This window comes from Balearica regulorum, chromosome 1 (genome assembly GCF_011004875.1).
Source record: "Balearica regulorum gibbericeps isolate bBalReg1 chromosome 1, bBalReg1.pri, whole genome shotgun sequence".
Classification (NCBI taxonomy): Eukaryota; Metazoa; Chordata; class Aves; order Gruiformes; family Gruidae; genus Balearica; species Balearica regulorum.
In genome coordinates, this window is record NC_046184.1 from 82,783,822 (window position 1) to 82,807,691 (window position 23,870).

Genomic DNA, 23,870 nt, shown 5'->3' on the forward strand with positions numbered 1-23,870 from the left:
CACTGCGTATAGAACACCTAGATCTCTGCTCTCAGTCCTGTGCACAGACTTACTCAGCTCTAAGCTGCACCCTAGCTAACAATGTCTGTGCCAAAACTTAACCAAAAGCCTCCAGCAGCTCTTTGAATATGGAAACAGAAAGCATGAGTCTTAATCAATTTCAGGCAGGGATCTTTCTCTGATATTAAAGTAACTGAAAATATTTAATCTGAAGGAAAGCTTATCCCTCTTACTAAAAAAAAAGATGATGTCCCAGCACATAAAAACTTTAAGCATCTAAATATAATTGGATTTTCTCATTTAAAAATAGAAGAAATGACACATTTCCTCATGTCTATGAGCCATGGCACATGTAATTACAAGAGATCAGACGATACGTACTAACTTCTTTACATGTCTCATTGATGCTCCTTGACCTTAGAAACAGCTTGTGCCATTTTGGTTGGCATTTGCTATAATAGTTCTGCTCAGGGCAGAAAACAAAGCTCAGAAAAGTCAAGAACTTAAAAATGGGGTTTTATCCAAGACCCCATAACCTGAATAGGTGGCAGTACCAGCTCTCCCTATTGGAAAGGATGTGTTCTCGGCCAGGTAATCCTGAACTGCAATGTTCTCAAACCACTTGAGCACTTACTAAAGCTCAGTGGTATGCTTCCTTTGAGAACCAAGGGAGAAACTGACTAGTGTTAAGACACCTTCAAAATACTTTAACGCTTACAAGCTAAGCAACAATATGTAAATTTGCTTTCATGAGCTTTTAAAGAGAAAAAATGCATTTCAATGACAGTCTTCCATAATTAAAAAGACAACACTGGTGAAATATCGTTTACATGATTAATATATTTTACTCAGTATGTACACAGTTCTCCAAACAAATTGGGTCATACAAAGGCAGTTTAAGAAGCGTTAAGTAACCACCTTATCAATTGTTACATGGGATATGTCTTAGCTGGTTTTGCTTCCTCCAGCTCAGTGTCCAACCAGCGGTATCTGCGGTGACGGCGCAGAACTTCAATTGCTTTTTGTTCTAGTGATGTTGGTTGAATACCCAGGTCTTCCAAACCAGGAAGATCAGGAAATGTCATGTCCGTTGTGTGAAACTTTAAAAAGAAAAAAGAAAAAAAGAAAAAAAGAAAAGAGGGAATTCACTTGATAGAATGAACAGCATTACACCCAATGCAATTATTCATGCACTAAAAAAAAGTATTGTGTACTTATACCTGAGGTCACCTTTGTTCTTTTACAGAAATAAACTAGCATAAATCTCTAGTAGTAGAAACATTTTAGTAGGTGTCAAAACAATTTTCTACAAATGGCAGCTCCTGGGAGATTCTACTGCAATTTCAAGGCTGCTGCTGATCTAAGACTGTTTCGCCCAAGACAGAACTCCACAATACAATGCACTGCTGCATCTTGTACTAGATCTGAAGAACTATTCAAACACAAACGTGGACTCAGCCTACTATGTGTCAGTCCCAGTTCTTTGACCGTAGCTTTGGCTCAGTGTTTTCCCTTGGGAGGAGGAAGAGATTCAATGTGGCCCTACAGAACTATAGCATTATTATACAAGGTATTGAGTACCCAGTGTACTTTGACAGGAGACACAGATGTTCTGCATCTGGCAAAAAGTCCTCCAGGCTTCAGATTTAGATTCAGGAATAAATAGCAGAGACACATGCAGAAAGTGTCTTCATTTCCTCTCCATTGGGTATACATTAACAATAAGACTGTAACCACAAAATTAGGCCAAACTTGCAAGGGCGTATTTGAACTGCAATTATATACATTCTGTTTTGTCAAGAAAATGTATGTTGAATTACTGCCTTTGGTAGGTTGTTTTCTCTGTTCATGGTTTACAACAGGGTCCTGTACAGGACAAGTATTTAATCCTATTAACATATTTGCAACACATATGACCTATATCTTAGAAAATGGGGATTTCTCGTATGCTATTATTCCTTGAAAAGTCTTTAAGTCAACTACATCTGATTTTTTGTAGATTACTTCAGACGAAAAGCTGGGAAAGAGGAACAATCGGACACAGAAATAACATAGAGAAACTCCCTCTTAGACTACCCATGCTATAGCTGAATTACAGTAGTTTTGAGTGATTTGGTGCAGGCTTATTTTACGAAATTTAACTCTATAAACTACAAGGCAGCTAGAAGTAAGGTTTTCAGGAGATGTTACATCTACATCCCAGGTCAATACAGCAAATAGAACTACAATGCAAACTCGCTCTAGTATGGGGGATGAGTCAGTGCAGGGGGGAAGCTTTATACAAGACTGTGAATAAACTTAACTCCTTTATTACACATACTGTCCACAGTTTTTCCAAACAGAATAGGAAATCAGTTTATTTTAGAGATGGAGAAATGCTGACATAGAAATTAATTGTGTACAGCTATTCAGTAAGTAGCTCTAAGTACAGTTCTCCCAGATTCACGGTAGTACCCTGACTCAAATTAATTTCAAACAGCAAGCTTAGAGTCTGTCAAAGTGCATGACCCTACCTTTGCTAACCTATGCATATGCCAACAGTTTTGACATGAATACTTGCGAAATCACTACTTTTTCCTCACTTGCAGTTGGTTTTTTGCAAGTTATTTCTCCACTCCCACTTGGAGACTCAGGAATACACATGAAGTTGCAACACGCTCATGAGAAACGCATTCTAACTTTAAGTGAGAATTTGGGCTGCATCCAGCACTGTTTAAAACACCATTATCTGGATGGTATAAGTCATTTTAATGCATCTAGAGGTATATAAACTTACTAGTTACCTAAAAGTAGGGAGCACTCCCTCGCATCAATTAGCTGCACATTGCACATCCAACCTCTGCTTTGGCTTTGCTATTTTCAATAGCATGTGTTTTGGGGGAAGGAGGTGGGGCACAGCAAAGCATGCAGCCTCGACCACTTTTAACGCTTAAGAAGGTTGTGCCCTTTCCCCATCCCCATCATGTTACTTCTTGCTATATAACCCTGTCACCAATTGTTTCAACCACTTTCTTAAACGTATTTAGAGAAATATGTTAACTATTCTTCCTCCACCAGTGCTAGTAGAAAGACTACATCATAATGCTGCCTTTTAAAAACAATTTCTGTTAGTCCCTCTCTCTTAATAAGTCTTTGTAAGACTACAACAGACTGCTTTGACAACGTATCCCCTTGGCACTGTAACAGGTCTGAACAAGTAAGTTAAGAGCAAGATTGCAGAACAGTAAGTAGCTGCAGCAATTGTATGGTAGGAACCAGAACCATTTTTGAGGAAGGTTTTATATATAGACACCTTTAAAAATTTACATTTTTGTAGCATCCAAACAGCAACTCTTTATAATCAAATTCTAGCCATTGAACAGACTGAAATACTACACCACATGAAGTACTACACCACATGAAGTACACACATTTCAGCACTCCTTGAATGCATAACTACAAGTGCAAGTTACAAATACACAATGAAACATTTCCCGAGAATTTGTGGATTATCCTATACTTACCCGGTCCACTTTGTCTCGTGTTATCCATGGTTCAAATGGACTAATCTCAAAGAATCTTGCAACTAAACTGTAATCAGAGTATTGCAAAAGTATAGTCATTATCCAATGCAGAGAAGAAAATGAGAACTGGTAAAAATATTTCACACTTAATAGACAGTGAGCAAGAGATTGTTCTCCAGCTGTTCTTGCAAGCTATGAATTCATTAAAACAGTGAACATGCCAGCCAGCAAGTTCTTAGCTGTGTTTCTGGTAACTTTAACTGTTTGCTACTGAATTATTTGATTTCCTATTCTTTTACTTTGGAAGGGAATGAAGGAGCAGATATCTAGTAGAAAAAATGAGCATTAGTGGCTGGGGAAAATAAACCTCTACATCCAATTCCCCACACACCAGAGGGTTCAGTCTTGCCCCTGCCTTTCCTCCAAACTCTGTTCCCTAGTAGTCTAGGCAGTAATCCAATTAGTCACAAAGTTTGATTCAATGCCTCCATGAGAAAACATGCTTGCTGACAACTAAATGAGTTAACAGCTGTACAAACAAGATGATGGAATCTGGAGCAATCTGCATCTGTAAAAAGGATGAGGATTAGTATATTTGCGGTTTCCAGGAATGAAGTTTCCCTTGAAACAAAGAAAATCTGGTAGAGAGAAGAAAATAACGCTACAGCTCCTGCTCTGTGTATCAAGACCAGCAGCATTCAAGGTAGAATCTCTCACTGAAGTGCTCATCTGGCAGAACAGGGTGTTACTAAGTTACTGCATGTAACCAGAACTAGGCTTATCCACCTTTCAGATGCACTCTTTTCTCAAAAATATGAAATACCACTTAATAAAGAAAAAAGCATGGACTGCGGCAAATGTGAATAAAACGAATAAACACCAACAGTTACTTTTTAACAAGCTACTCAGTGACAGCTGAGCCATGTTAACCTGATGGCTCTACAGCCAATTCAGAAAGAGCCACAACAGTTTAAGATGTTGTTCTAGCATTAATCACCATTAGCTACATCAATCCAATGTTGAGTCCTATCAGCAGATTGGTAGGAGGGTTATAACATCAGTGACTTTTTTAGCTTATTAGTTTGTATTGTACTAAAATTGAAGACCACCAGCACTCGAAATATTAACACATCTCAACCATGCTGAGGGCAACTTCTGAAACTGCATTTACTGCTTGAGGTAGCTCCTCAAAAGGATGTGATTATGCCTTAAGGAGTAGGCCCAGGATCAGATTTTTACTGCACTTTTTCATGCATTATTATTCAGTAGCTGCAATTCAGCAATTCCGCTTCTATCCTCAGTACCTCGAGGCCAAAATGTACAGCTGCAGAAGCTCAGTGCACGCAAACAGAGCCTCAGTTCATCTGCTGTAGTCAACTGAAATGATGCTACACCTTTCTCTTATTACCTCCCCATTTATTACTGTCTTCTAAAAGGTATCACATCATATCACAGACAAGGAAATGCATGCTCACAACTGCACTGCTCAAATTCCCAGGCCAACATCTCAATACAAACTATCACCAACACTAGCTCAAATCAATACAAAGGACTGAACTAGAAAGTCAATCAATACCCATAACCCACCCTTATCCCAACTCTGCTGCCAAGGTGGCAGTGCTCACCAGACTGGAAGGAAAGCTGACAGTAGCAATACCTGAAGCTGGTGCAGAAAAATCTGTCAGCAACATACACACAATTTCCCCTGTGGTACTATTAAAAGTTCATTTAGTTTGCTATTGATTGTCACTACTTAGGACCTTTTGCTACTTCTTGACTCAGTAAAGCCTTTCAATGACTTTGGAATAAATAGTTATGTGAAGTTTATTACAGGTCCACCTTTCATACGCTAACTCATCAAATACAGGCCTATACCTGAGCAGAAGACTCAAAGCTAGCTAATGAGTACCTAGGGAAAGACAGTTTCTACAATTCTACTGCATTAAATAACAATTGGCAATATTAAATGACCAATGCAACAGTTATTTATGCTTCTGTGGATCCCAAGTTCCCAGTGAAGGGTCCCACTTACTGGTAGAGAGGACGAGGAAGCGGATAGGGAAGAAAGGTTCGAACGGAAACCGCGTAGATGTATTCTACCATGTCGTAAAGGAGGTATCGGTTCGGTCTGAAAGAAAAAGCAACAAACTTTACAGGTAAGTTAGGTATACTTAAATATTTGCAGCAAGAGACAAAAATTTTAAAGCCTTCCATCTCCCAAGCCTACCGAGGACCTGTTTTCTTTAATCTACATGATTTGCCAGATTTGTCATTTTCCTCATGAGAAGGGAACCAATTTTGACTCTCCAGATTCTGTGCTGTTTGAAATAGAGAGGGATTAAGTAGAAAAACATATCATCTAACACCAGTGATGGTAACAGTGTAAGTCACAAATTGCAAAATTGTTCTGTCACTGTGTTGGGTGCCAGTGCCCAGGCACTGGCGGGGGGGCTGCAGCGGAGGCCTATGTGGAGAGTTCAGGACTGCCCCATGCTGGGCACAGCCGGCTCCAACAGACCCACCTCAGGGCAAGGCTGAGCCCCTCAGAAAAGATGGGGGCACCTTGGGGAAAACATATTTAAGGAAGGCAAAAAATGCCACACAGGCAGAGAGGAGTGAGGGGGGAAAAAGTGTGAGAAACAGCCCTGCAGAGATACCTAGGTGTGAGCAGGAGGAGGTGCTCCAGGTGCCCGAGCAGAGATTCCCCTGCAGTCCCTGGAGAGCCCACGCTGGAGCAGGCTTATCCTGAAGGCCTGCAGCCCATGGAAAGACCCACAGTGGAGCAGGGGAACAGTGGGAGAAGGAAGGAGCGGCAGAGAGGAGCTGTGATGGACTGACACCGTAACCCACCATTCCCCATCCTCTGCACTGCTCAGGGAGAGAGGGTAGAGGAGTTGGGAGTGAAGGACTGAAGCTGAGCCTGGGAAAAGGGTGGAGGAGAAAAGGTGTTGGTTTATTCTTTTTGTCTTTATTTGACACTATTCAAATCTATTTTAATTGACAGTAAAATAAATTAATTTTTCTCAAGTTGAGTCTGTTTGGCCCATGACAGTAAATGGTAAGCAATCTCCCTGTCTTTATCTCAACCCATAAGCTTTTCATATTATTCTCTCCCGCTGTCCTGTTGAATGAGCAGCTGGATGGGCATCTGGCTGATGGCCAAGGCTAACCCACCACGATCATACTGAATACAGTGTATTCTGCGTACTATTAAAGCACACCTTTAATGTGCCTCCTCCATGCTGTAACTACTGACTCAAATTCCAAATACGAGATTTTCAGCGCTGGGACAGGACTGAATTTGTACAAGCACACTTGGCAGTTTGTAATAGAAGGAAGCCAGAAAGCAAATGGTAAAATTAAAAAAGGTTTGTTAACAAGACATCCCATCTTTGGTAGCAAATGACTGCAGGGAAATTGATTCACTTGACTTTGCTCGACTAAGAACATACTGTTGTCTTCAAAAGCAAGAGGAAGAAACTAAGATAAATTCCCCCAAAAGAACACATTTCCCCTCTCAAGATGGAGGGAAGGAAGCAGTCAGTCTTCTGCACACCTGCAGTAGTTTAAGAGAAACATATACCATTGGGAGTTCCCATTCCTTTCTTATTCAGTCTTTGCCTTAGCATTTTAATACTCTATAGATGGCCCAGACTGAAACAGCTGTCTCCCGTGGCTTTTAAGGCAACTTGCTGGTATTCCAAAACATTCTGAAAATCTTCACAACACGTAAGAGCACACTGCTGAGCACTGGTGTGTCACTTGGTGCTTCAACCTTCAAAATTACATCCTGCTGATCATGATCAAAGCAGCAATGAATACACCAAAAGTGTGTGTCTCCTAATGATTTGCTATGCTTTCCAGCTAAGGCAGAGACCTCAGTGACATGACAAGGACCTTGAGACCAATTACTTCCCAGGTAGGGCCCTCCCTAAAAATACAACTCTGTAGGTTTTTTCATCTTCAGTCTCCTTTGTGTTTGTTGGGGGTTTTTTTGGTTTTTTAATAGGAGACACTGAATTACTCTTAGAATGTAAATCCCCACAAAAATGAAACCATGTTAGCGTAAGGCTGTCTAAGTATGCAAAACTTCACACCATCCAAAAATCCAAGACTATGATAAAATGAACATGAATTTCAGTTTGACAAAACCAAGATCTCAAAGATATCAAGGTCTGAGGTTGCATGCATGAAAACTGAGCCTTCAATTGACATGTTCTTCAGAAAGAACAGCAATGCTAATATCAACAAGTTTTGTTTGTGGTTAGATGCTGGAAAAAAGACAGAAGCCCAAATTACTTCCACTTTAGTTTGTAAAAGCAAATTAGGGCAAAACATTTTAATGGATATATACTTAAAGGTAGGTCAGCATATTTGGGAGAATTCAAAAGAATTCAACACTCAAAACTCCTTATCAACTTCACCCAGGTGGCTGGATTACAGAACCTGAGAGAGATCTGCATTTATGAAGTTACACTAAAGGACTACCATCAAAAACAAGTTATTAAGTTTTCTTCTGCTAAGAGAAGTACAGCAAAAAGTGATAATGACAAATTTACTTACTCAGGTGAGAAAAAACAAACAAACAAACTTCATTTTCATTACTTATTAGCATGTTTTTTTACCAAATTTTTTGCCCTCGTGCCTATCTAAAGGTAGCCAATTTCACTTTCATCCTGATATGTAAGGATGTATGGTATAGCCAAACTTGAAATTGTGAAAATAAAGATAAATACTGTCTGTTTCTTTACAAATTATGAAAGATTAACAACATAACTTCACCAGAAATAAAATTACATTGAAATGTCATTACATTAACCATGATACTAGCAGACAGTAAGCTCTGGAGAGCATTAGCATTCAAGACAGGTTTAACAAGTGGATGAAGCAAAACCAATGCCATGCGACAAAGAAGGGAACAGATAAAAAATCCACATCAAATCTTCAGTCATTCAGAAATAGCAGTGACACCACTAATTGTCACAGTTAAAACTCTATTCCACCATATAGTAGGAAAGGAAAAAAAAAAACAACAAAAAAACCCTCTAACATAGAAATAGAATGCTCTTACAAAACTAGTATTTTAAACTCAAACTGGTAACTCCTTTTATAAAATAAAAAGTCTCATATACAGTTTTAGTCAAGGGTTATGCTACACAGTTTGTTTGTTTGTTTTTCCGACACTGATTTGGATCTTTGGTTTAGACCATCATTTACTCAAAGTCTTTTCAGTCACTGTTAGGTGCCTGAAACTCTGTATTCCTTGCAGTGAGAGCCTGACATCCTTGCTTGAATTCCTGCCTCTGAAACCTGGGCTCTCAGCTCCTGGCCTTCTGTAATTTGCCAAAAAATGAGACTTTGAAACTAAGAATACATTCCAAGTTTAGCCAATTCCCCTTCCATTTGACTGCAAATAGTGATCTATTTAGTGTGCAATTCTCAATTTCTCCTGCAGTTGGAGCAGTTGCTTTTGCTGAGACAGCAATGAACCTAAAAAGACACCTTTCCTTCCTCTTGTAGCAGGCTGCTTTCGATACATATTGACCCATCTTCAAATCTGGCCCCAAGAGATAAAATAATCACTGAAAGCATTAATTTCATCACGTTTTCCCATTAACAGTGGCCATCTGACACCTATGTATCTATTCTCTTTGGTTAAAAAAGTGGTTGTGAATGGCTGTCTAGCATTTTTTTCCACTTGTTCTTTAGCGTGACACTTCATATCATCCCAGTGATTTGAAAGCAACTTCAAGTTACTTAATACCCTTATTGTTCCTGTTAGTAGTCCTTTCAGACCATTGTTAGCTTCTTTCTCTTATTTTGCTAGTTTTTGAGCAGAAGTTGGTCAGAATGATCCAAAAGAAGTTGAAGACCTGGTTGCTGCCTTTTCCAGAATACCAGCATACAGCACACCTAGGCTAGCTGCCAGGATAACATCTTCCTCAACAGCTCAGTTAGAGCGCTGAAGAAAGTCATGTCACAGGAGTAAAAGATGAACCAGCAATTATCTCTGCTCTATGGGAATAAAAAGCTGTCACTGTAACAGCATCACAAAACAAACAAGGAAAAAACAACGTAATCTCAGATAAGCCTTTTGCAAAATCTATACTATGCACATTTTCAGTCTATAAAGGGGAGAAGACAGAGATATGCATGCAACAGAAAAAAGAGAGGTGTTCAGCATCATTTCTATCTTGATTAATTAGCAATTGTTTATCAATGAATCTAACGTTCCTTTTACCACATATTGGATGAAGACCGGTTCCAGTGCTATGTTACAGTATCAAAACATGGATACATTACCTTGGCCTTTGCCATGTTGTTTATTCTTAATGCTAATTAGCCTATTCTGACTTGGAGCTTTTGTACACAAAAATATTCCAAGAGATCCACTGCCTCCACCCATTCTAATTCCAGGTGGTTTCCACACAGCTTTACCAAATTTTTCTCCAAATCTATGTAGTCTTGTTTCCCAAGACTGCCTATTTCTTTGTGTGCACATACATAACATTAAATGTAATGGGGCCCAAACTAGGATTTTCAGAGTACACACAATAACAGCTTGAGTCATTTTTCCTCCCAAAAAGGAGGTGGAATTTATTGCAGCTCAAACTGTGTGCATGGATAGAGAAATTAAATGTACTGTGCAGCATGCCAAAAAATGACACCAAAAATAAGTATTTCAGTTAATTAGATTCAGAAAATTAACCTACCCAGCCAAGGCGTATGTTTTTCCTTTAGCATCAGGATCCTTAATTGTGTTAATAATTGCCTTTGCTACATCAACCACCTGTGAGAAAAATTCAGACAATTACCAATAGAAAAGAGGAATGCATGCACATACTTGTCTTTGAGAAGTGATTTACAGGGAGAAAAGAAAAAAAACCCGACACACACATACAGAGGATTTGGGATTGTCTTGTTTGATTAAAAACTTACATATACTGGTTGCTTCACTGTTTTTTTGCCCAGAGAAATAAGAGGCACACCACCAAACCAGCCCATGTCTGATAGAAAGATAGATACATAATGTGAGAAAAATATCTGTGAATCCTTTCGGCACAAATAACCAACCATGCTGTGCTACACTGACTGTGGATCTCTTCTGAAGCCTAACTTTAAAAAAAACCAAAAAACCCAGAACTGGGAAGAATTATCATCCAATTTCAGTAGCATTGTTTTCAACGCACATATAGTTTTCTGATTAACAACTATGGGAAGGCTGTATTTACTTTTTACCTAGACAGGTTCAGAGATATCTCAGCTTTGCAAGACAGATTCCACTCTAGCCGATCTAACAATTTTGTTGATGATACATCAGAGTCATTACATTTGTTTCGGAGCCCAGAACAACTCAGGTTTATTTTTACATTCCTGTATTACCAATTTGAAAAACTACTTTCAGGATAAACTATTTTCAGGGTTAAGATGACCAGACCTTAGCTCAGAACAATCTAAACTAAAGAAAAAAAAAAAAAAATTAGTATAACTTCCCCCTCTTAAAAAAAAAAAACAAACCAAAACCAAAAAAACCCCAAATACTAAAGTCTAACTTGATTCAGAAAATTCAGTCATGAGATAAAAATTCATAATGTTTCCATTACACACCTTCAGTTAAAAAAATTCATTACATTTCTGGTAAAAACATACCTCTCTGCTTTTCAAAAGCAAATCACATTTTCCTTCTGTTCTCTACAGACAGATATACAAATCATACATGGTTTTATTATTTTAGGAGTACATACTTGCATAATGATTGAGAAATCGGTCCTCTCTCCCAAACATCTCTGAGGGCTTCAGAATTATAGCATCTGGAAATTTTTCCCTCACTGCTTTCTCTCCAACAGCCTATCATTCAATTAAAATGAAAACGTCCATTAGACCCCTTCTGAACAGACCAGAACAGGATGCCTTTTCAGAACTTAATGCATTCTGACTACAGCACTATCAGAAATGACACCAGCAGCAGCACAAAAATTATTCATATCTAAGCCATTTGATCTTCGAGATGCTATGCTAAGATACAGTTCTCTCAGAACATCCCAAAAGTCCCATAAACATGTATCTCAAATAGAAGAAAGTATCTACAATACAGCCCCATTAGTGAAGTGACACAAATTTAAAGTGACAAAGTTCAAAAAGAAAGAAGCCTAACCTAAGTACTTCTCTCGCTTATGTCAGATCAGAGCTTGGAAGAAAACAGAATGTTTACATAACCCCTACTACATTAGCAGAACACTCCAAGAACTGCGAAGTACAGTTAGAAACTTCAGTGGTGGCTACCTGCTTTCCACGTGGGACTGGCCAATACAATAAGGCCTCACTATCCTACAGAGTTGTCACATATTGAGAGGTACCGAATTTTAACACAGGTTTTAAAAAATGTTTATATTAAAGACAAAGTGGAATACAGTGAGCTTAAAAAAAAAAATACCTGAAACTGGGATAATAGCTATATTATAAAGAGAAAATCAGTAATAGAAAATTATACCTCCTAAAAATAATAATAAAAAAAATTTAATAAGAGTAGCTAACAATTCCACTCCAAAGGCCTGTAATTGTGACACTCATCTGCCTTTGCAGCATTCATTTTGGCATCAACTCTTATTCTGCTAGGTCATTCCAGCCTTAGATGTTAGGCCTGATATCAGATCCCAAACCATGACCAAACTAGTTCCTCTTTCTTAATGACAGTAATTTTAGATGCAAAGATATTAAGGACAGAAGAAAGGAAGAGTTTTCATGAATACAAGATCTATTCCCCTTCAAGGCACATGAAGTACTAAGGAGGATTTCTAGTTCCAATAAGCACAGTAACTCAAAAATTCCTCAGCTGCAGAAAACATTCCATAGTAAATTCATACACTGATTTCCTTCAAACAGACCCAGTTGGGGGGAGGAAACAACAAAAAAAAGTAGCCTCTTGGAAGATGTATTCTAAAGGATTCCAGACTTACTTTACTCCTGAGGTATTTGGAAGGACTCTTCATGCTAGCATTCAGGTGAGAGATATGAACGAGTGTTTCCACACCAGCTTCCCTAGCTATCTGCGCAATACTTGTAGGAATGTTTACAAATTCATCTTCAAAACTGAAGTTTCTAAAACAAGGCAAAAAAACCAACTTTTAATTTAAGAGCTATCAACAGTGGCTGCCTACCAACCAATAACAATCATTACATATTACTTGAATATATTTCAAAAACTTATCTTGACACTCTTTGTTAGGAAGTTTCCTTTCATGAAAGGACTTTTTATATAATCAAAACATGAGGCAAGTGAAAAACAGTACTGTCTGTAATCTTCAATTACAGTAACAGTAGTCTGCTTTTTCACCTGTTAAAATTAAATCAGTATGAAAAATCCTCTTGCCCGCTTGTCTGTGACAAATGGAAAACTCTACCCAAGTGATTTATTTTATTATTTTTTATAAGAGAAGTGCTGCATCTTGAAATCTGAGCAAAGCTGCCTTTTTACACCACCTGGTCAAAATTTGATTTGATTTAATGCACTCAATTACACTACAAAGGAGCTCAAAAATTCTGAGCAGCCTAAGTTACAGCAGATGCTAGGTGTTGGAAAAGTGGACAAAAACAGACCAAAGAACTCACAGGTGCTTATGCAAATGGAAAATTTTATACCGACAGAACAGTTAAGAACCATTTTATAGCAGCTGTAAGGGACTTCAAGGGGAAGCATGCAGAAAGAACACCTCTGCTCACTTTATGCCATTCAAGGGGCCTAAATTAGGGGGGTTCAAATGTAATCTAGTTTGGCATTCTGATCAAGAACAATACAGAAGCTCTGTCTCCAAGCAGAACTGACACTATAGGCTGGCAACAATCCCAAAATTCTTTCCAACTATCCCAAGACTGCAAGAAAGAGAATTGGCTTCTCATGTCTTTACACTGTCTTTGTAAGCACCCGGCCCCATCCTTTCCATTTGCTTTGGGTAACAAACATCTCGTCCAAATGCCTCTCTGTCCTTATCTACTCCCACAGCTCTTCATATCCCACTGGAGTCTAAAGAAAGACTTAAAAATAAAAAGTTATTTTTGACCCCTCAATAACTAATCTGATCCTGGGAACCATCACTCCTGTTCTACTCACAAAAATAGATTTTAGAAACACACAAGAATAACATCCCTCCTGTAACTATGGAGTTTTCAAACAACATAGTATACACAGATGAGACTGTACACTAATACTAGGCAAAGAGGAAAGTATTTAATGGAAGGCTTTACTTTTTTTTTTTTTGACTGATCTCTACTTCTAATCTTACTCTTTTTTTTTTCCTTTTTTTTTTCTTTTTTCTCCTGTTTAAGTTTTTCTTAGACTTGGGGATCATTACAATGGCTAGTCTGACCTTGTGTTTAACAGACCACAGAAATTTATTTCAGGGTTCCAGCATCACCACTACCAACATGGTAGATAAAATACATGATAAGAACATTTGTGCAATACAGTCATAAGTTTTGGAACATCCAAAAGTCCTTAACATGTACCAACACCTCTGCTTTTGAATCTGTGGAAATTGACTGGAGTGACAAGGTTTGGGGTTTTATAACTAGAATGAAACTTTTTGTTGTTGCTATTGTCACACTTCCTTTCAATAACAAAGAAACCCTACCTTACATAAATCAGACTTTTTACAATAGTCCAGAAATTTTAAAGGGGGAAGTACACATTAAATACCCATCTGAAAGATAAAAAGAGATTACATTGTCCTTTTACATTGTACAGGCTTTCTTTTCTTCCCTTGCCCCCACATTACAAAGACATTTCTTCTGTTCTGATAGCAATAGTCATTTGAACTCTTTATATTCATCATTTAGTAACAGCACAAAAGAATCCTGACAGGTTGGTTTGTACATTTTTACCTGTATCTCAAAGTCTGAAGAAGATATAAAACCCCCCAAAAACCTTGTCAAATGCACAAGACTGAAGTTAATTTAGGTTGAGTGGACTCTTCCCCAACTAAACCGTTATAGACTCCAACAGTGGGACAAGGAACTAAGTGAATATCAGAAAAGGAAAGTACCTCTACAAATTTGAATGTGAAATCAAAGCATCTCCCAGAAGTTATGTATGATATTTGACTAGACAAGAAACAGCTGAAATAGGTGCTTGCCACCAAACACACTATTTTAGGAAAAATAATTGTACAATTTGAGAATACAAAACCAAATGGCTGCTCAAAAAAAAAAAGCAAAGAGCAACAAAGGCATTAGGCTTATAAATGCAGATGAAACTGATACCTGCATTTGTTTCTGTCTACTACAATAGCAAAATTACATAACTTATAAAGGCAAATCACAAACTAGTAAGTTTTTGTCTGGCAGTTCTACACAAGGCTTTAAATAAAGTGGACATAATCGCATGCATGCAAAAAAAATATGAGGCTGTTATAGGTATTTTTAACCTCAAATAAATAGGGGATTTTAAAACAGATTTCAAAAAGGAACTATTTTTAAAATTATTACCAAAAAAACATTTATGTAGCGAGCAGCATCTATGCCAAAATTCTCTCAAAGAATGATGTTATTAATCATAATCTTAAGGACTCTCCATTAGCTATTCCTTTTTATTAGCATTTACCAGAGAAAAGGAAAAGCTTGATCATAGCTTATTCTGGTAGGCTACAATTCATCACTACCCCAAAGTGACATGACAAAAGCCCACTTCTGTAACAATGTAAATACAAGCTCACAGAAACTGCTGAGCCTCATCAGCTATAGGAACGCACCCAGCTAACATCTGTAAGGTGTATGAAAGCAGTACATTGAACTCTCTGACAGAATAAAAGCTGTACACTAGAAAATTGTAGAAAGAATGCACTTTTCAAGAGCAGATCATAACCAGGATTCTAGTTAACCATTTAAAGAAATAGAAGAACTTTTATATACAAAGTTTCATTTTTGCCTTTTTGTAGAAGCCAAGAATAGTGTCAGTGTCACTGCATACTGTACACATGCTGTAAAACATGGCTACAATGTCCAATACCTGGTACAAATCTATCTATATAGGGAAAAAAAAAGGAAAATTACTTTGTTTCCCATTCCTTTCCAACAAGATTAATGACCACATTGCTGTGTTCCACGGCTCTTCGGATCGAGTCTTTGTCCTTAGAGTCCCACTCCTGTAACCAGAGCATCAAATGGGAAAAAGATGAGATAATGTGTAAATAGGCATAATCAAAGAAAGATCTTTCACACCATTTCCATTTAGAGGCTAAACAATAGCTGGAGTTCTGACTTTGAGAATGATTAACAGACTTCCTTGTATAGCAATGGTATTGTATTTGATCTAAAGCCAAAGCAAAAGACTTACTAAGAAGAGAAGTTGCCCCAAGTCACCCATCGGTCGCAGATACATGAGGTCATACTGATCACAACGATAGGGTATGATTACTTGTGATCCAATGCGACCTAGGTGTTTAAAAAAAAAAAAGTTTAATTTATCTCAAGCTACTATGTAACTCTAAGTAGATGAACTTCTGAATACACAAAACTTCCTTTTTTTCCCTGGTGTTAAAGCACAACAAATACACATAGATATCTTGAATAGTTATCTGCAAAGCTAGAAGTAAGTTTTTGAACCTACATCACTGGAATTCTTAAGCAGGGACATACTTGAATGTTTGAGCTTATAAGATAAAATATAGAAGCTGGTAAGACAAACAATATAAGCTCGTTAACAAACAACAATAACAAAAAAAATAATCACAATATGTGCTATAAAACAGTGTAATACCTAAAAATGTGTCACATCTAAGGATATTTGCATTTTTTAAAATTGCATGGAGAGGAGAAGGAAAAAAAAGCAAGAGTTATTTTTTAAAACTCAAATTCAAAAGGGCAATTCTAAAGAATTCCAACCAAATTCCTGCAAACATTTTAGTAAAATGTCCTAATAAGGCCAAAACCAGAAGAATCAAACACGTGCTGTATCTCTCCTCTGATCTGCATTTTACAGACTAGAAAAACAGTACTTGAAGGAGAATGACTTATTTTAATTACTTTAATCACATTCTAAAGCTTCTAAATTTCCTAGATTAAAATAGTTTTTACCAATTTTCACATCTTGGCACTTTAGCAGACCAAATACTATGAAAGTATCACACAAAATACTTCTTCACTTTTAAGATCCAAAATCCCAGAGATTTCTAGATAATCCTGCAACCTAGAGAAAAACTAGAGTTTTGTTAAACACTTAAATTTTATTATTTAGTACTCCTGGGGAACATTACCTAAACGGTTGACAACATATCGCCCCAGGAAACCTGTAGCCCCAAAGACAGTGGCCACGATGCCACTAACAGATGATCGTCCACTTCGTCCACGAGGGATCATTGCATGATGAACTTGGCGGTGCTGATGCAACACAGACGGTGCTGCAGCTAGCACAGAGATACCAGGGCCTACAACACAAAATGGGAGAGAGCATGTGATATAAGCTAAAAGTTATCAGTGCCAAACCATAGTTAATGTTATTTTTCTCGTTACAGATCCATTTTCTCTAATCTCCCTCAGCAAGATTTCCCATGTCAAGACTCCTGCCAGGCTATTTCTGGATAGGTCAGAGGACAGTAGACTTGAGGGAGCTGTTGATAAAAGTCAAAGACCAAACTTAGACATGAAAAGAGCAGACTAAGGTTATCGGCTCCTAAACCGCAAGTAAAGCTTAACTGGCTAGCATTAGTACTTGATGTATAAGGTGAAGCACAGAGGTTAAATAAATAAATAATACGTGCGACAGGCAGGTCCCATCCAAGTACATCCACATCCCACTCCCTGATCTGAGAACTGTGGGACAAAGACCTCAAAAATCACTCTAGACGCAGTTAACCAGACTTTTTACCTCAGTCTAAATACAGCAGACCCAAATGTTGGAGGCAGCAATCCTCCTATATTATAGCTCTGGAGTGAAGGGAAATTAAGAGATGCAAAGAGCCAGATCCATGATGCATAAAATACTGCCTCAAAGCTGTTCCTTTTCTCAAGGAGCTATGAAAAGTTGAAAGCCACAGAAACAGGATATCAGTAAGATATTGACATAAATTGATGAGGTAGCTCCAATAGGGACTTTGAAGAGAAGAAACATGTCCTCTCCAACCAAGTTAGCCAAAAGCAAGAAATAAACTGCTTGTAAGAGATTTGTGAAATTAGAAGCGTTTAAAGTTACTACGTGTCCATGCTCATAAAAAGAAAGGAACAGATGAAATGTAGAGTGCATTAACACAGTACAGACATCTGGCTGTTGACAACAGCAGACTGTAAGAGGTGTTACTGGAAAACTAGCTTGAGGATGTAACAGAAATCCAGTAACTGACCTTTCAACTTTTACTAAGTCATGGCCATAAGCACTTTCTGGATAAGAACAAGCAAGTTTCATCTTCCCCATATAAATGTAAGTAGCAAGATTCATAAAGAAGACAAGACTAGTATTTGATATCAAAATGACAGATGCATTAGGAAACAACAACAACAAAAAAATCCCACTTGTACAGCGAAGGAGGACATTTTATCCCAATATGGGTAGGTATTACCAGTTACACAGTGGCACTGATGCTGTAGCCATGGTGTTAAGAAGATAAAAAGGACATGGTATGTTTGGACATAAATTCTATTTTGTTAGATCCGCTGATGGAATTCAAACCAGAAAATCCAGCTATTTCAGTGCCTGAAGGAGGTGTTTCTGTACCCAAAAGTTTGTCTATCCAAAGCCAGAAACTGGAATAATACAAGATACCACATCTCCAATTTTGTCCTTAAAGGTAGTTTGATACCCACTTAACTAAATAAAGCAATCCCACATATACACTTGTACTTATCAAATTAATATACTATGTGTACAAACTATACTCCAATTGGCTGACAGAAACAGGACAAAATAAGATATTACCTACACAAACTTAAAAGTAGGTATAGGACTTCCTAAGAAGCAACTCTCCCACAAAATAGGTCCAAGCTCAGGAACAGTTAAACTGGGTATGGTATCTGCCCTGAAGTGACAGATATGCAGGGCCTCTCCATTACTGAAACAGAGACCTTGAGATTAACTATGAGAAAGAAGGAAAATACACCCTATGATAAGTATCCATTAAAAAACAAACAAAATACCCACCAAAACTATCAACCCCTGCAAAAAACACCACAGTCTGTCAAAGATCTGCTGGAGTTTAATAGCAGTACACATTCCTGTGGTATCCAATTAATGACTAAAAACCTGTCATGCAGTTTTAAAAGTGACACAGTATGTTCATATTACATTTTTTAACACCCCAAACTGAAATTTTAAGGAATACGCCAACTCATCACTGCCATATTCACCACCTATCTTCACTCTCTGATTTTTCTATCATCCAGTTAATTTAACATTGCACTCTAAAATCCGTGTATACTTCTGTGGAATTACAGTGAAAGTGAAGGCAGTCATTTCAATAGATTTCCAATACAGCACATCTTAAAACACATTACCACACTTTCCTTATAATGTCATCTGACACAGACTACACAAATATACAGTCTATACCCTAGGTTTTAATGTTGAAAACTCTTGGAGAGGGGGAGTTGCTTTTATTTCTTTATTCTTTTAAATGACAACAACAGAACAAACCTGCAAATGAAATCAGGGGTGTATACCGAATACTCTGTACAGAATAAAACCTGTAGCTATGTAACGGGTACCCGAAGAGCAGAGATTGACAAATCTCAGTACAAGGGCAAGCATAAAGGATAACACTGAAGGAAACAGTTGAATGAACTTGTTACCTTCATTAGTGTTCTAAAAACTAGAGTTTTGTTATTTATTTTTTTAGGAAAAGCAGACTCACAGAAAAATGACCGGGTTCTTTATAACCAGCAGGATTCTTTCAAGTATGTGAAAAAGCTACATGGTATGTGGAGATCGTGAAAGAGAAAGTTTGATGACCTATACTCCTCTCAGTACTTTGTTTACATACACTTCTCTCTGTAAAGGTTTGTAAAAAAAAAATTACACCAAAACCATATTTACCAAATTAACACTACTGCTGTTACTCTTAGATAGGAAGATTTTAGTGCTTACAATATAAAAACCTAAAAGCAACAAGGTTTTAGCCCACTGTGAGCAACTGTTGAAAAAAGTATTATTGAGCAGATCAACCCATGTAAGAAGGACAAGAAAGTTAATCTGAAAAAAAATCTACACATCTTTCAAGTACTTTGTGGGTTTTTTGCTGTTATTTCTGCAAAAATTATTGGTGACACACTCTTCAGGATGCTGTCACTGTCATACTAACAAATAACATACAATTACTGTCTTGTATTCTCCCATCTGTGTGTACACGTCTATTATTGCTTGTCTTATGCTGTAAGGTCTTTACTGGTGTACATCATTTCTTGTTCCATAGCTGTACAAGATCTGTCACAATGTATCACCATCTATGGCTAGGTGCCAAATGACTCCTATATTACCAAAAAAAAAAAAAAAGTTGAGTTTTAAGGATATCCATGAGACTCAAAGTAAGCACTGATTCATAACCAGTGAAGGACTTTCCATACAGATTGGAGCCCTGTCAAGACAGGCCTTTATTAACTAAATAGAGCCATGCAGCTTTCACAACTCATGTTAGTATCTCCAGACTGAGTATCACTGCTTAAAGCTCTGTGCTTCCATGTAACACAGAGTTGCTTGGAGATTCTTTCCCCAGAACAGTAGGATTTCATCTTCTTCACTAACCAGAATCCATTTGTCACTGGAAATTTACTTTGGCAATCCATATCTAAAGCAGTTTATGAACACTGATTTGAATTAAACCTCAAATATCCACAGTAAACCAGAACCATCTTTTTCTTGAAAAGACACATTGTTCCCGTTAAAAATATTTTAAATTCCTTCCTCACCTTCATCAAACAACAAATCCTGCTTGCCATCTCCCGATTTACATGGCAGAGCACATGCTGAATCAATTTCATTAAAAATCAGTTCTGTTTTAGCAACAAAGGCCCAAATACAAGCTTTAAATATTTTGTTACTTGAGCATGCTTACAGACCATTCCCAAAATGTCAAGGTCACCTAAGAAATCGTAAGAGGAATCCAAATTTTTAGCCTGCAGGACAGCATTTCCCTTGCTGAGATTTTGACAGTCCGAGTGAGACAACCTACAGTGTAGCTATACCAGCAGCCTGAGCAATCCCATGCGGCCCTTTGGACTACAAACCCCAGTTCCCTAAAGAGAAGGAAAGCAGAAAACGGACCATTTCTGCTGCGAACAGTTACTTTAGCCAGCTGCTTTTCAGACGCTGCCCTGTCGGCTCCCTCACCCAGCTCTACTCCCGAGAGCGCCGCGGTGAGAGAAGGGAGGCCCGCGGGCAGATGGCTGGCACAGCACCGCACAGGCTCGGGCAGAAAGCGCAAGGGCAGCCTGGCTCGCCGCGGCCCCTCGCCGGCGGTGACACTCACCTGCCCTTGGCAACAAGAGGCCGCGGGGAGCCCGAGAGCACCGAGCCACAGCCGCCATCTTGCTTTACCCACCAACCCTCGCGCCGGACGGCACACGGGCAGGGTCAAACCTCTGCCCCACTGCGTGCGCAAGTGCAACCATCGCGCGGGAGAATGCGCCTGCGCAGAGCCGCCTCCCCCCCCCCGCAGCGCGCATGCGCCTGGAGGGCACGCAGTCAGTTTCTCTGTTCCGTGGGGCGGGGAGATGGGCGGGGCCCAGCCGTCGGGCGGGGACCGCACGTGCTCCCGCTGAGGGGAGGCGGCGCGCGGCCGGGGCTTGCTTCGGTTTGGAGAGGCCTAGCGTGCTCGTGCTGGCCGCGCCGAGCCCTCCTCCCCGGCCCCTGGGCAGAGCCGCGGGCAGTCGTACCCCCTCGTAGCGGAGCGGCTCCCGAGCTGGTGGGCTTGGAGCCAAGCTGGCCCGTGAAGGACAGGGAGGCCGAGGGGCGAGCACCATGGTGGGGTGTGGTGTACACTCAGGGCCCGACTGGGGAAGGGCACTTGAGGTCGTAGACTCACAGCTCTTGAGTCAGAATTTTAGAAGCACCCAAGGGAAGAATTTCGAAGGGCGGGTGACCCTCAACACTTGCGGGTGCATTTGAAAACCCAACACTTAAATATTTATTAATCTCTCTAGGAGAACTGCTGTTTCACAGATCGTTCTGCCTGCTTCCAGCTGCCTGTCTAGCAGGAAATGAGCCAAGTCCAATAATTAAATGACAATTTTGGCCGCTACTGAGCTGGACTGATTTAAAACACTTTCAGTAACTCATTACTTATGACTTGAATTACCTGGCCTCGTTAAATTAGCCTTAAGTGGGGATTAAACAATTTTATGGTTACAGACATGCAACCACTCTGAAATTCCAAACTCCCATTGTCAACCTAGGTCTTCAACATTTCGCTGAGACTTTTTTCCCCTAAGCATGTGCTTTGTGAATTTTGCAATCACGATCACACACAGGGCACTCTAAATCTGCCACTCGCACTGTTACAGCCTCGTTTTGCTCATGGGTTCCCGTTGCTTTTTAGTCTGCATTGAATACAAATGGCCATTCTTTTATAACCTGGCTTACACCACTGTAGCCAGTGTTCATATTCACCAAAATGTTTTTAAAACATCAGTGCAGTAAAAGGCAGAGCAGTCAGATAATATTTCTAGCCATTTGGTACAAATTCCAAAATAGTAAATTTTAACTCAACTCCTGTTCTGACACAGATCCAGAGTGGCATTTCTGCCAGAGCTGTGGTGTAGCAGGTGACTTGCAGCAAAAATCTGGATGCTCTGTGAACTCTAGCCATCTCCAGTTCTCAGCCAGGTGTGCACTGAACTAAACCTGCTCATCTCTTTTAGCTGGTAGACAGAAATCACAACAGCAGGGCCCCTCCGCCTCCCACACGCACACTACCTACCCACCACGGCTCTCTCCACCTTTGTCATGCCTGATGGTCTCACCACAGCTTTTCTGAGCAGCCCAGCCTGCCTTAATGCCTTCGGGAAATCCCATTTTTATGGTTATGCTTAGATATGGTACCAAAAGGCCGATGCTCACAGTCTACAAAGGTAATAAGTGCTCACGGAAAGCAATGTAAATTTACCAAGCAAAACTGGGTACCTAGCCTCATTTCGGAAACGGTACATGGCTACATGAAAGTGTCTATCCGATTCCTGCATCTCACATGTGCATCTTGTTCTTGATCCAAGTCAGAGTGCTTTGTGGACTTGACCCTTAATTGTTCTGTACAGTGGCATAAATATCCATAGGAAGTGATTTTATAACAAATTCTAAGCTTGGACTAGAAGGAGAAGGATGAATTAAGGCTAAGGCAAAGGACTATAAATCAGGATATCTATCTTCTGCTCCAGGCTTGCCACTCCCTGATTTTAGGAGAGATGAACCAGAGCTCTGTGATTTCCACTCTCCATTTAAAAAGTATTTTCCTATTTCAGCAGTGCTATTGTAGGGATAAGATGTGCTAGTTGACCAGAGATGCTTAAGTCTTGTGGTGATGTAATCATAAAAAAAAGCAGTAAGGTAATGGACACATCCAACTTGTTACAGCTCCAATTACAAGTTAACCAGGTTAAATGTGCAATTTACGGGGAGCTGAATTTGATTTTAAAAACAATTTGGAACATCATATTGTTGCTTAAGGACTATCTCACTGTATTTGAATCCCGGGGGAGTTAAAGCCAAACATCGAAAAGCAGCCTCAGGGCTACTGATCACCTAAAATGTGTGAGGATTTATTAAGAGTCCCACACTGAGTGTTTCTGGCATCTCTCAGCTCTCCTACATTAGGGAAAGGCAGGCTAGTTGCAATTGCTGATGTTGAGGGCTGGCAGGTGTAAATGATGTGCCTCGGTCTCTACACATGCCTGCACCCTTGGTCTCCACGTGGCCTTAGTGTTGTTACAGAAATACTGATGTCATTCTGCTTTCTGGCTGGAGCAAGATAAGCAGGAGACCAAAGAGCCTGTCTGGTGAGGATGACCAAACAGCTTAGTTATAAAACCATTCTATAAACCAAACACACCAGTGCTGCTGAGGTAGGAAAGTCCAATCGATTCTTCAGATTATTCAGTGCATGTAAGGGATAAGTAAGACTATGAGTTAATGCCTGGAGACCCCATTTGCTTTCTGATTTCACCATCCTTTGAATTCATCTGGATGATTCAGCTGCCTGAGAAACCTCTTTGAAATAGTTCTATATTCACTTCTGAGACTTCCATTCACCATAGTCTCCCTTGTCCCTAATCTGGCTTTTTTCGAGAGGTGTGTGAAGAACAGCCAGCAGATATTCTCCTTCCTCTGAAAATTCCTCCTTCCTTTTCTGCTGGGTTTCTCCACTGATGTGTTTGGGTGGCTTAGGCCAGCAGTATGGA

General features: G+C 39.3%; 1 protein-coding gene across 1 annotated transcript; it reads right to left on the bottom strand.

Moving 5' to 3' along the window:
- Positions 1-820: 820 nt before the first annotated feature.
- NDUFA9 (NADH:ubiquinone oxidoreductase subunit A9) lies at positions 821-21,064 on the bottom strand. The gene is made up of 11 exons (XM_075761532.1): positions 20,948-21,064; positions 16,751-16,921; positions 15,832-15,929; positions 15,549-15,640; positions 12,461-12,602; positions 11,249-11,351; positions 10,443-10,510; positions 10,217-10,293; positions 5,536-5,631; positions 3,504-3,570; positions 821-1,100 (listed from the first exon to the last, which is right to left on the bottom strand). The coding sequence occupies exons 1-11, from the start codon at positions 21,003-21,005 to the stop codon at positions 930-932; spliced, it is 1,143 nt and encodes a 380-aa protein (XP_075617647.1). The 5' UTR covers positions 21,006-21,064; the 3' UTR covers positions 821-929.
- Positions 21,065-23,870: the final 2,806 nt, after the last annotated feature.